Below are 14,161 nucleotides of genomic sequence, written 5' to 3' on the forward strand. Positions count from 1 at the left end.
ATATGAAGAAGCTCTTCACCACAGTGCTAGTTTTGGGAGACATGAAATATGCTACGTGTTTTTATCCATTATGAAACAGCATTACAGTGGTGGTTTCTGATACTTTGTATGAGTCAGACAGTTTACAATGCTGTATTTCTATTCACTAAAGGCAATGTTTTCTTTGGAAGAAGTATGATAAAATGTGTCTCCCCCTCTCAACTTCTGTATTTCTGAGAGATAGAAACCATAGCTAAGAAAAAATGTAGTATCTAAACCCAAATTCACTGAAAACTCCACAGCTTAATGACTACAACTGACTTGGAGGAACTGATGGGGGATGTTCTGGACTCTGCTTTCCAGCCAGCACTCCTGCTTAGAAGCTGCCGTGTTTTGTTTGCTTTAGAGACATCTACCTGGAATCGCTCAGACAAGAGCAATCTTTACCAGAACAAGTTTCATACAAAAAAAGTTAAACATAAAGCCACTCACTATGACAGTGTTTGGGGTGGAACTGTAATTTAAGAAATTCCAGTCCCATATCTGGTCCACTAAATTAGTGGTGGCCAACATGAAGCATGCATGCCCACAAGTGGCATGGGCAGCCTGTGTGTATGCCATGCAGCAGACCGGGGAGGGGACAGGCAGTACAGCAGCAGATGGGGAGAAAGCAGAGCAAAAGATCAGAGGTAGATCGGTGTTTGGAGTGATACTCAGGGAGGGCATGATACTCATTTGTGGCACACCTGCGAAAATGGTTGTCCCCCACAGTACTGGATCATACTGGTTCCACAAAATTAAGACAACAAAATCAGTCAGGAAAGGAAACATTTTATTTATAACAATATGGAGTGGAATCCTGCCCCAGTGAAGTCAAAAAGAAAACTACCTGATGATCATGATGGGATTTTTGTCTTTTGTTTATTAACAAAAGACTTTATAAAGATCACAGCAGCTTTTCCGTGTAGATGTACCCTGTTATTTAGAAAATTATCAAAATTGATTCTAGAGGTTAGACTGGTTCCACTCGACCCTTGCTCTGATGGCAGACCTACAGTTTTGTGTGATGAGTGAGTAAGGGAAAACTTTGTGTTTATATCTGGCTGTTCAGCTCTTTATATGGCCTCTATTGTAGTACTATCCAAGTACCTAATCAGTACTTGGCAAGATAAAGGATAGCAGGATAAAGAAAAGCCTCTAATATCCATGCAAACAAACAAAAAGATTGCAAATATGATTATCCTCATATGCTTCACAAAAAAAAATAGAATTGATTTCAATATGCTATTGAGTGTAGATTTCACTTTCTAAGGGAAATCTCAGGAGGAAGAGAAAAGAAGAGCGTGGTACACTGGCTTCAGTAGTATGTTAAAAAAGAATTGTTCATTGTAGAATCACATTCTGTTACATCTGGTGGTTTTAAAAGAGTGCTCATAGTACTATGACATATCTCTGCTGGACATTTCACTAATGTATGCTTGACATTAAGTTGAACTAAAAAAAAATCTATTTACCTTGGATGTTATCCCTCATATTGCTGAGTTGCTGCACAAGCTGTGTAGCACGGTGAATGGTCGCCATGGTTTCCTTCTGTATCCGAAGGTCTTTGCTTGATGCTTGATTTCTCTATGAATAAACCATGTGAGTTCAAGATTAGATTTTTTTTAAAACCCACATGCATGCATAGTGACGGGCAGTACAAAAATACATTTCACTTTTTCCCAATGACCATCTGAAGGTCCATTCATCACACAAAATGATATTTACAGAAGTGTTTGATGTGCCAAAGCTGCCTTGTTGGTATTTTATGAATAGCAGAACAGAAGATTAGAATTGGCCCCACATTTCCCCATCATTTGCTGCAATCAAATTATCATAAATTATGTACCATTTTAAACCTCCCATCAGACTTACTGCTGAATGTCAGATTGCCTAGACAACTACCAATGCCTGATCTTGCTAGACACATTTCCTAAGTGATACAAATCATGGGCAGAAGAAAAAAATTGAGGATTGGAGCCAGTTTAATTTGCTCTATTGTGCAATTTAACTCAGGGTCCTCATCCCCACAGTCTCTCTCTTCTTCATCTTATTAAATCTCAGACAACTACTGGATAGCCTATATACCTAGACAGACAGAAAGACAGTCTTATGTCACAGTTGGGATTGCCTTGCAAATTTTGTTCTTCATGTGACCACAAGCTTATTGGGTTCCCAATGCTGGTCATATAATAAAGCTTTGGCTAAGGACTGAGAAAAAATGAAGGGTAACCATTACAGAATTGGCATGTTTCGTATGAATGTATTGACCTCAGTTACATTTCCTTTAACTTCCCTAATGTATTCTCTGAAGGAAAAGAAAAGAAGAGAAGAGCTTACTGCTATGTTGTTTACTACTCCTGTCTTGTACGTAAGTCAACACCTGATGCTTGACAGTATCAAAATACATGGATTCAGAATTTTGATTTGGCTCATAAAAGAGCTAATTTTCATTTGAAAATTAGGATCCAGGTTCAGATTTGAACGCTCAGTTGATAATTCAATATTTTGGAAGTCTACTCTTGCAGTTAGCTGTGTGGAAAGTCTGTTGTTCCTATTTAATTCTACATTTGACTGAGAAATAAAGTTTCATTTATCTGTCCTCAGGCTATTAATAGCTTTGCTATTGCCATGTCCTGTGATGCTAGTTGTTCTGTTTCAACAGCTGTGACTTGTACTCATATCTGCATAGTAAAATATTTTGTAAATATATGTTTGCACTTGTGGAAGCACCAGGTGGCGCTTTAAACCAGACAGAAAGTTAGTATCATTTTAGTCAGATGTTACACTGTATTAAACTTGTTTCTGTGGAAGCAGAGTAAGGACCAGTCCTGGGAAATAGAAGATGAATGTTTATTACTTAATGAAAGAAATGGGTTAAGGATTTTTTTTAATACAGATTCTTTATTTTGCCTTTGAAAAGAAAGCATTGCATTCTTGTATTACCTTCAGGGTTTCTGGTGGTTGTGGTGGTGAATTTACTATTGCTTTTATTATTTCAAAGCCATAGAGTTAAATTTTTACATCATAGCCTTTTCATTTAAATATTTTTCCTTTCTAACTACCCTCTTCATTCTTTTTTCCCAGCCCTGGTGTTTTTATTTGCATTCGGTGAGTGTAACCCAAGGATTGAAGACTGCTATTAGAATGACATTACTGGTGATATCTTGTGGGTGGGAAGCAGCATTTTTTCCTGAGATAGAAAAAGGATAGCAGTGTAAATTAAGAAAACCATTGCTGAACACCCAAATCCCAGGATCTTCATGCAGAGCCAGGCTGGAATTTCAAAGAAGTCCACAGGAGGACTCCCCTAAATCCCAGCTGGATGTTCAGAACAGAGCATTACCATATTTTACCATAATTGCCTTACATTCAGGCTTGGGTCATTAGGAATTACATTTATCATAATGAAGCATTGCATTCAGTTTGTAATTCTGTTTTGTATTAAACCAGAACATGAGCTTCAAAACTGATTTTATTGTTAGTACCTTGAAAAGAGCACAAAGGGGATGTTTTCAGGGTTAAACCTGTGCTTTTCCCTCTACTGAAGGACTGCAGGAATGTTTCCCCTTTTCCTAGGAATCACAGGTTCTCTTGTGAGACTCTTCACAAGTGAGAGTCCACAGAAGAAGGACCACACTGATGCTGAATTCATTGGTTCAGTCTCCTAGGAGGCAGGAGAGACAGGTTTTATGACCCTATCAGACACAAAGTGGGTTTGGACCAACATATTTCAGACTTTCCACTATAGACGTGGTTAGTTGCATCAGTCTAAAGTCAGACCAACTGTAGGACAGAGTAGCATCTTAGAGATTAACTGTTTCAGAGATGCATGAGCTTTCATAGTCAGTGACCTACTTTATCAGGTGCTAGGAAAGGATGCTGGCCAGTCCTTTCCTAGCATCAGATGAAGTAGGTTGTTGCTTTTGAAATCTCATGTATCTCTGAAACAGCCTCTAAGTTGCTACCCTGCCCTGCCTTCTGCCTGACTTCCTGGTACAGTATTCTAATCACTAATCCACAAGTCAAGTATTACCCAGAAGTATCTTCAGCCCTTTTGTTGAAGTTTCGCCCCTAGGCAGCTAAGACAGGGAGGTATGTGGCAGCAGGAGGAAGAAATTAGGTTAGAGCAGGTCTTAACCTTTTTAGACTTAAGGCACCCCTCGTTAGACTCAAGGCAGCCTTCAGAAAATGCCAGTTCTTTCTTAGTTTCCACTAGATTTTTTACTACAGAAAAATAATAGATCAATTATTTTGCTGTAAAGAACTCAGAAAGACCACAACAGGGCACAATATTTGTGTAATCCATGGATTCCTGTTGAAACCTCATGGTTCATCTTGTAAATCATGTTTTAAGGGCTAACAGTGCTAACCCCACAGCACCCTTGCAAGAATCTCAAGACACCCTAGGCTGCTGTGGCACCCTGGTTGAGAATCACTGGGTTTTGGGTGTGTACGGTTTTGTGAAATGGCTTCTGTTCTGGATACTCTGGACGGGCCTTTGTTCTCAGTAAGACAGAAACTGCCCTCCATTCAATTTCTCCAATGAATATAAATGCAAGATAATTGGCTCAGCCTCCAGAGGGCAGGAGAGGGGCATGGATAATACCTGACCTGTGGTTGTAGTGGTTAAAGTACTGTGCTGGGAAATCAAAAAGATCGCTAACCACCTCTGGATTTAGGGCAGTCAACGATCCAGTTTTCCTGTTTCCTGGTCAAGCAAGCTGACCATTAGGCTTTTTGGCTAGGTACAGACATTTTAAAAGCCCAAGGTACAATTGATTTAAGTTACGCAGTTTTCTGTAAGCAGCATAGTTTAGACTGGTAGCAAACAGAACAGACATTCGCTCTTTGGAGAAGTAGGGGAGGGCAAATCTTAGACTTGGTTTTGCCATTCTTAAACCAGTCTATCTTTGTTGAACTTCTGTTCTGTTATGGATGTAGATCAGTTTCCAATTACTTACACTGGCAAAAGTGTAATGTCTGTACCTGGCCTTGGACTAAGATGTGAGAAGCTCCTGCTCCTGGGATTTCATTTACATTTTCTTGACTGCAGTTTAAAGCCATTGCTATGTTAATGCTATGTTAGGTTGTAGTGAATGTGCTGTAGGAGCTGCAAGAATGTAACCCCAATTTTATGGTCTTGCAACTGAACATAGATAAAGTGTTTATGATTATAATTGTGTCAAAACATATCTTGAGCACTGATCAGACACTCATCTCAGTAGGCACCCGATAAACCATTTTTAACCAGGGGTTTTGAAACACGCTTTGAAGTATTTAATCAGGCTTATTTAAATTTTATGAGATCATCCATGTAAAATACATACACTCCAAACATCCAAAAAATACACCCGAATTACTTTAATCTTGATTCCTTTACTTAATTATAAATTAGAATTTGAAATGAAAATACAGGATGTCAACCTGAGATCAAATGTAGTACCAGTTTAGTAACTGTGGCTTCTATGGAGAACTATAGGGAACTGTATGTGAAACTATGATCTTAAGAGTAGAAAATGTCCTATTAACTTTATGGGATTTTGAATGAAGCTCTACCTCCTACATTTTCAGGGCAACAGACTGGATATATCAGTTCTAATTCCCAGATTAGTACTTTTAAATTTCAAAACAGCTACCAAATATCTGCCAGGACCTTTCTCCATTCCATTAGGGCCTTATAGTGAATAGGACAAACTCGTTTCACCTACTGTACTGTAAAGCCACAAAGTGAACTGCAAACACACCTGTACATCAAGTGCCTCTATGTCTTCAAGAAGATGGTTCATTTCAGTCTCAGCATTATTCATCTGGATCTTCCTAAGTTCAGAATGGTTTTCTTTTTCTGACAGTTTCATCTGCATGAAAAGAGATTTTTATTTAAAAAGAGTGTTAGCTCAATGCATCTGGAGAGCAAGTATTCTGTGCCATAGTACAAGCAGCAAAGGGCTTCAGAAGTAGTGAAGGGGGATTGAAGCACATTCGAATGCAGAAGCAATGGTGGGTTAATATTAAAGTAAACCCAACAAAAATTGGTACCTCAAAGAGGGAAACAGTTGAGTTCAGTTCATTTAAGCGTCTGTGAGCAGCAACACCAGTGGAAATGCTCAGCAAAGTTGATTTGCTTTCATCAATAGCCATATCTGATAATCGGATGTCATCAGTCAAATCCCAAATGCATTTATCACAGTCTGACAATAAGAGAAGATAGGGTCATTTTTCTTTTAAGATCAGTGCCAGGTAAATAGGAAGCATTTTCTTTCTTTTTTTTTTAAATTCAGTTCATGCATTTCTTTCCCCAAGAGACCCTCCTCTTTCTTATTAATGAAGCCCCAAGGACATCCATTTTTCTTCATTTTAATCCACCCACTTTCAAAGTCCCACAGTTTAGGCACCAAGCTTCCAGCTGAGGAGGACCAGATGGGCCTGGTTTGAGAAAACTGTCAAGGCTGCTCCATGAACAGTGGGAGGGGTCATATGAGGCATTTCCTGGCTTTTCCCTAAAGGCTCAACATGCTTGTGGCCTAGAGAATGAGAAAACGGGGTCAGTTCACACACTCTATCCTGTTACAGCATAGAAACACTTATTTAATATTTATTGCTATAGCAGAATTAGGATGTACTCTCTGCTCACTGACTGGCAGTCATTTACGGCAGCTGTACTCTGGATTGACAATTCAGTTAGAAGGTCAGTTCTTAAAAGCACAGTATAAATATATCTGTATTATGATTACCTAGATCTCTAATATAGCCATGCCTCTTGCTCTAAAAAATACTATGTCATGTCTAATTATGAAATCATTAATATGTGCAAAGAGTCTTACCTGAACAATACACAAGCATTAGAAATAACTCTGAGAAATAGAAAGAACTCTGAGAAAGAGTATAGGTTAAAATGCCAACTTTCTTTTGGCTGCACTACATGTCTTCTGTGCTGTACAGTATGTAGGAGGCATGGTAGAGTGGCACCTTAAAAGATTAACTCATTCAGAGACACAAGAGCTTATGTAGCCAACAACCTACTTCATCAGAGGCTGAACATTTACCAACAGTTACAACATAGTCGTACTGGAGAGTCAAATCCTATTTCTCCAATAGGAAACTAAGTGTAATTTACACCTCTAAATATAGCTGTGAGGTGCATTTTTGTCCCTTGCATGGCTTTTAGATCCTGTTAATAACTGCTCAGCTAGGACTTGCTCTTTAGAGTATGTTCAGCATGGATTCACTATGGCTATGCATGCTTTGTGGTGATGCTACTCTATTTGGGTAGGTACATAACCGTGCGTTAATCTCCAGAAAGGTAACTGGAGAAAAGCCAGGGATGACTAGCTGCTCGGAAAAACATTCTACTAGCTCAGTAGTTTAGTGGCCAGGATGTTTACCAGGGAGTGGGAGATGCAAGAGCCAGACCCCTGGGAGGGTCTGAGCCCATAATTCACACTTCCCAGCAAAGGGCCTTAACCACCAGGCCATGGGTTTGGCAGTGCCAAGAACATCCTCAATCCCTCCTGCTGTAGCAGATAGACTGGGTAGCCAAGAAGGGAAGATATGCAGAGCCAGGAGCAGAGGCTCTGTGGCTTGCAGTGATGGACTGTAGCTCATGCTCCCCTACCTCTTTGCAGTCTATCTCAGGGGTGGGCAAAATGGTAGATCTGGCCAGCAGCCAGACTCCATTTCCCAACAGCCCTTACCTGCATAGTTCCTAAATGGTCTTCATGGGGACCCTGTGAGTGGTGGGGCCATGACAACACAGGGCTGTGACAGTGCAGGGATGCAGAGCTGGGGCTCTGCCATGGCCTTAGCCCCAGCCCTGTACTGTCATGTCCCCACACTCCCAGGGTCTCTATAGAGACCATCTGGGAGCAGCATGGGTAGGTCACATGGCTGGTTGGGGAGCTGCTCTGGGGCTGGGACTAGGATCTTATGGTGGTGACAGTGCAGGGCCAGGGCTGGGACAGAGTTGTGATCTGCTGCCTGCATACCCCTGGCCATGAAACCTGCACTTGTTGCAGGGGTGTGTGCACACCAAATCATGGCTCTACCTTGGCCCTGACCCTCTCAAGCTCCCATGGTCTTCCTGGCCCCACCGAGCCAACTCGCTCCCAGCAGCAGCCTCATTCCAGTTGCCCAGCTGTGTGCCCTGCTCACATGGGTCCCACCCCTGGCGGTGCATGCAGGGCGGGATGCCCAGGCAGTGGGGCTGGGTCCATTGGCAGGAGCCAGAAGGAGCTGCTGCCATGGGGACTGCTGGGAAATGAAGTCTGCCATGGGTCTAGTCTGGCCTGTGGGCTGGACTTTGCCTACTCCTAGTCTATCTGCTTTAATTAATGAGGATTAGATGCAACATGGAGGAATAGCTTTGAGGGGAAGAAAAGGGCTGAAACCCAGGTTCCAACCCTTCCAGGGCAGTGTCTATCACACTGGTACACAGAACCAGACTCCTTCCAGCCAGTCAGTCAAACAAGCACATGTTCAAGCACGCAAGCAGTCCCGGAGAAGACAATTCAACAAGTTGCATTCACTTCATGCCTCAAAGCAATGCTATGTAGAGGCATCTATGCCAGCTTTGAATGAGCAGAGTGACTTAGCAGAGCTCTCCTGATCCCAGTAGTAGCTCAGGTATCTCTGTGCACAGCTCTGAATAATTGTTCTTCCTGGATAGTTTCAGGGTAGCACTTAAAAAAACATTTAAGTGCTTTGCTGCATTAGGGTCAGGATGCTCTGCTCCTTGTAGAATCAAACCCTTAACTTATATTTGCAGTGTTAAGGTTAGGCAGTGGTTTAGTTTGGGAGATAAGCAGTTTTGCTTACCGATGGTTGGGCAGTCCATTCCTGTAGGAGATTCAGGGCTTTCTGCTAGACATTCTCCAGTGTGGCTGTCGCATGGTCCTCCTCCACAATGGCACTCTGGTGGGAAAAGAAGGATATTTTAGAATGATCATTAACTGCTTTAAAGTATCATATGTATTAGTTAATCTATCAGTTAAGATTTGGATCCCATTGTGCTAGGCCCTATATAATAAAAAGTAGCTTACAGTCTAGTTAAATAAGATGAAGAGCAGGAGGGGAAACAGAATCACAGAGGTGAAATGACTTGTCCAAGGTCACCCAGCTGGTCAGACACAAAGGCAGGATTAGAGTCATGGTCTCCTCACAGTCAAATGCCTTACACATTAGACTATACAATCTCCCCTGCCAATGGATAGAGCAAGCATGGATTTCACCTCTTCGCTTTCTACTTTCCATTTGTTTTTTGAGATTTATCAGGTTTAATCCAAACTGAGATGCAAATATGTGATGATTCTCATTGATGAGTAAAGGAGAGATCTGAGAGACTAATATTATCAGGATGTTCATTTGAGTCACGTACAGATATCTGTATGGAATGAATTTTAGGAGGCAGACCATGGAAAGAAGCATACTTAAAGTTTTAAGTATTTGTCATCTATCTCCATGAAGGCTATTGAATGTATTGATCTGCACTATATCCACAGATGCCTGTTTTGAGTAGAACTGGTTTCCCAAGAAATGTAGGCAGATGGCAACTCTGCAGTTTCAGACTACCTCCTCATTTGTCCTTCCAACCTTAGAAGAATTAATAGCTGACTGTAGTGCTGTTGCCAAGCTTAGCAAATCAAAAAACAAACACCCACCCTTGCATTCCCATCCATCAGATCAGTAGTGATGATGGAGCTGAAAGAAGTCTTCCCACTCATTAGGTTTTTACAGCTTAGTATTTGCTAAATATTTGGCCAAAACTCTTTGGGTTGTATCTATGGCACTTGGGGGTGCATGCACAAGTATTAAGTCAACTTAAAATAAGGCGATTTTTAACTAAGGTGACAAGTTAAGCCACCTCAGAGTATACACACGTACAGCTCCTTAACTTGGTGGCAGCCATCTTATGAGCTAAGTCAACTTAACTAATGTGACTCAAGATGATACACCTCGGAGGTGTATTGTCTTGGGCTGCATTTAAGTCAACTCTGCTCCACATATGTGTGTATGCTCTGACAGTTAAGTCGACTTAAAAAACTTAAGTTGGCTTAACTGTCAGAAAGTTAGTATACATGTGTGAACCCTGGGTTTCCAAGTCAGTCTCCCATCCAAGTACTAGTCAGGTCTAACACGGCGCAGGTTCCAAGATCAGATGAGGAAAAAAAAATTCAGTCTAGCATGCCAGGCTGTTCACAACCCGCTTATGGTGAAAGTAAATGAGGTTTTAAAAATAATTTCAGCTTTAGGAAGCTAAGGTTTTACTAAAGGCACAAGTGATTTTTTTTAGAAAACACAACTGTATTTCTTTATGTTTCTGTTATTTAAAATAATATTTTAACACTTAAATATGGTCTTGAAACATAAACAGTTAAACAGACAAACAACAACAAAACCGAAAGGAACAATAGTGATTTTCCCAGAATTATTTTGGCTTTTGTGATTCACAGTATCATCAGCTTCCAGTAATAACATTGTTTAATTATACTTTATGTTTGTCTATCCACAGATATTCATCAAATGACAAGCAGCTAGAAAATTTTGAGGGGAAATTTTTGTGATGTGTACTTAATTGTAAACTTGGGCTGCTTGCAGACATGACCGCCCCCAAACCAGCCCTTTACTTTAAACTTGGTGCATTCCCACACCGAGCCCAGTGCCCAGAAGAGGCAGTGCATTAGTTGGAGCAGGCTCACCTGATGTCTGATTGAATCAGCTGATTGAATCAGCAATTACATAAAAGTGCCAAAAAGCCCTGCTGAAGTGCCTGATCTATAGAGATGCTGCAGAGCCAAGTCAAAGTCACACGCTGTTTCTTCCAGTAAAGCATGAGTAGTTTTTTTTTTAATGTCTGCAAGCAGCCATAATAAACTACATTTTGGTTTCACTGGCACCAGATAAATTAATTAATGGCAGTGAAATTGTTCTGGTTTTATACTAGATTGGTTTTAGAATGTGACCTATTTTAGTCTCAGCCATAAATGGTGGGGACAGGATCCAGATTATTTTAGAAAAAACACTTAGGGCTACCAGGTAATACAACAGCAATATGTAGAAACAAAATTACATCTTCTTTTTAACTTGCTAACTTACATGTGTGGCAAATGCTTGTAATAAATTAATTTCAAAAGCAAGGCTGACAGGTTATGTTTCATCCAGTTGTTTAATAAGTGCTGCATTTTAAAAGTAGCATTACATTTTACAGTGTTAATGGGCGCATCTACACATGCACTTTAATGCTCTGTAGTCTATTTTTCTGTACATTAAAACATCATGTAAAAACCCATGGATTTACATTAATGCGCAGTAAAATAGTCTACTGAGCATTAAGCATCACTAAAAAAAGTGTGCAAATGCGCTACTGTGCATTAACACAGCATACTGCATTTTAATTTAGTACCTTAACATTGGAGGGCACTTTTACACATGCTCTGAGTGTGGGGAGGGGTGGCTCTTTAATTAGAGCGGCTCTGAGAGCACCACCATGTCTCATGTTTCAGCATCCCCAGTTTTAAAAATGGCAGTGGGGGCACTTGAACTAAAGCTCGTTGAATACTGATACACAAGATGTAGGAGGCTGCTGGAGCATGGCAATTGCCACGCTCCAGCAGACTTAATTAATCAAGTCCACTCCAATGCTCTGGAATTCCAGAGTCATGTATAGGCATCCAGAGGTGCTAAATTTAATGTGCGTTAGAAAAGGTGCATTAATGCACATATAGATGTACTCAATAAGTAACAGTACTTCCAGAAAGCTTCTGAATTAATTTATGGGGGAAGTGTGTGTAAAGCCTTATAAAACATATGACACATGCTAATAGGTATGCTGAAAAGCACACAAAACTTTTATAAATGAGTATAAATGTTTTCTTTTAAAAAAATGATATAGGAAAATGATTATGCTGCACAGAGGCAAGGGTAATATCTTTTATTGGACTAACTATATAGTTTGAATAAAATTTGACAAGCTTTGGAATGCAAGACATTTTTCATTAGGCAATATCTTGCACAGAAAGAGCACATTGTTATTTCCTTTCATTTCATGCTTGCTCTTGTCTGCTGGGTGTCTGTGATTCCCTGGTTAGGGCACTGGCCTGGGATGTGAAAGATCCAGGTTCACACCCCTGCTCTGTTACCATATTCTCTATCCTAGACAAATGCCTAAGCTTTCATCTGGATATGAGAGACCAATATTCAAATTTCCTTTCTGCTTATTTTATGACCCTGTCTCATGCCGTGGCATGGACTAGATGACCTCTGTTTTATCTGTAGTTTTTATTATTCTATTTCTTTCATGGTTCTTAGCATATTTTTCTTCTCTATATTTTTTTGTTTTATGTACCCCTTGTGTTGCTTTTTGCAAGTCAGATATGCATAGTCATATTTTTACATTTCAATAAGGTATTCCTCAGGTTGAATATTTCTCTCCAAAGCATTAATAGAAGTTACAAATAAAAAACTAAGCCAACCTTGCTAAGTACAAGGCATCTAACATAGATGTTTTGATTTGGAGCAGTCATTTTCAGATTAATGTAAGTAGACTTTATGAGGCATAGAAACCCTTTATGGATTACTTGTCTAAATGTTTGTACAGTGTTTCTGTTCAGGCAACGTCAGCTGCTATTAATGAAATAAACTACATTCTAATTTTTAGCAGAGGTAAAGGTAAAATTAGACCTGTAAATCTCTTTAAAAGCCTGCTTGGGCAGCACCTAGGTAGGCTGTCTTACAGTCCAATTGTGTGCTTACATTTACCCCCCTTCCAAAGCAGTTCTCCAAATAGTTTCTTTCTTGGATATAGTTCCTACCAGGAATACCTTCCCTTCTCATGGGTTGCAAAGGATGGCATTCAGATCCCTCCAGCAGGCTGCCAAGTTACTGAGAAGACCTTCCTAGCTTCTGCACCCCTATTTTCAGGTACAGGAGGGCAGTGATGGACTGACCCAAAGTTTACCCCTAACTACTTTTTCACTAGGCGCAGCAATTCCACTCTATAATACCTTCCAAAATGACTATTCCCAAACTGGGAGTTGGCTGAGTAAACTGTAGAAGAAAGTTTGGTCCTAGAGGATAAATTAAAAGATTCAGATAAAAACCAGTACAACATTTTTTAAATGGAATCTGCAATTTTCTTGAGGTTTAGGTGAAGAAAGATGTACCTTTTAAAAAATATTTGAGTGCCCAGCCTCTTCCTAGTTTTAGGAAGAACTGAAACTCAGAAAGTAATACAAATGAGGCATAGAAATATAACAACCACTCTTGAACTAACAAGATTACACAATAGTGGTTAGAACAGGTGACATTACCATTATAAATGGCATCTACTTTATGTGGTTCCACTGCCCATGGTGCAGTACAAGTACATACAAAAGCATGGTCCCTGATTGAAATAGTTATAATCTAAAGTAAAATAAGGCACAGCAAGCGAGCATTAAAAACAGGAGGAAGGCATGAGAGAGGAAAGGAAGGGATAAAAGTAATAGAACAGGGGTGGCAATGGTTTTGGGCCGAGTGCCAAAGAGACCCACAAACTCAACTTGTAAAATGTTGGCATGCCAGGGGTGGATGGCAGGGGAGCTGCAAGGGGTCCAATCCTTGTGGCAGTGCAGCCCTAGCCCCTTCCCTGCCATCTGCCCCAAGGCACACATGCTAAGCAAAATGCCTTTGCATGCCATGCTCTGGTACCCATGCCGGGGGTTGCCTACCCCTGTAATAGAATATGTGTATTTACGTGTGCCAGCTTTCTTCATAAATGCATGATCTACTGCAGGGGTGTAGGTTATAGCCATGTTGGTCTACGGACATAGGCAGACAAGGTTCCTTGGGTGGATTTGATATCTTTTATTAGACCAACTGCAGTGATTCTCAACTAGGATGCTGCAATATCCTGGAGTGCCTTGATATTCTTTCAAGCGTGCCATGGGGTACCATGCAATGTTAGTATTGTTAGGTGCACAAACACGATTTACAAGATTTCAAATAGCAATCCATAGTATTAAAAACATTCTGACTTACTGTGGTCTTTCTGATTTTTTATCACTCTTTTATTTTTAAAAAAGAATCCCTGATCTAGCCTCTTCCCAAACTGCCATCTTGGTGGTTGGTACTGCAGGCATTGTTTAGGATTATTGGGCACCTACATACG

The 14,161-nt window shown here is 40.4% G+C and overlaps 1 protein-coding gene and 1 long non-coding RNA gene across 2 annotated transcripts in view; one reads left to right on the plus strand and one right to left on the minus strand.

Annotated features, from left to right (window-relative positions):
* LOC132252194 (uncharacterized) overlaps window positions 1-14,161 on the plus strand; it is a 194,636-nt gene that overhangs the window by 88,741 nt on the left and 91,734 nt on the right. The window lies entirely within an intron of this gene.
* Window positions 1-14,161, minus strand: part of LAMA4 (laminin subunit alpha 4) — a 172,826-nt gene that overhangs the window by 84,353 nt on the left and 74,312 nt on the right. The window contains exons 6-9 of the mRNA XM_006263095.3: window positions 8,833-8,928; window positions 6,058-6,209; window positions 5,766-5,876; window positions 1,494-1,605 (exon numbers count right to left, since the gene is read on the minus strand). Of these exons, the coding sequence (XP_006263157.2) occupies window positions 1,494-1,605; window positions 5,766-5,876; window positions 6,058-6,209; window positions 8,833-8,928 (471 nt within the window). The remainder of the gene's footprint in view (window positions 1-1,493; window positions 1,606-5,765; window positions 5,877-6,057; window positions 6,210-8,832; window positions 8,929-14,161) is intronic.

This window comes from Alligator mississippiensis, chromosome 1 (assembly GCF_030867095.1).
Source record: "Alligator mississippiensis isolate rAllMis1 chromosome 1, rAllMis1, whole genome shotgun sequence".
NCBI lineage: Eukaryota > Metazoa > Chordata > Crocodylia > Alligatoridae > Alligator > Alligator mississippiensis.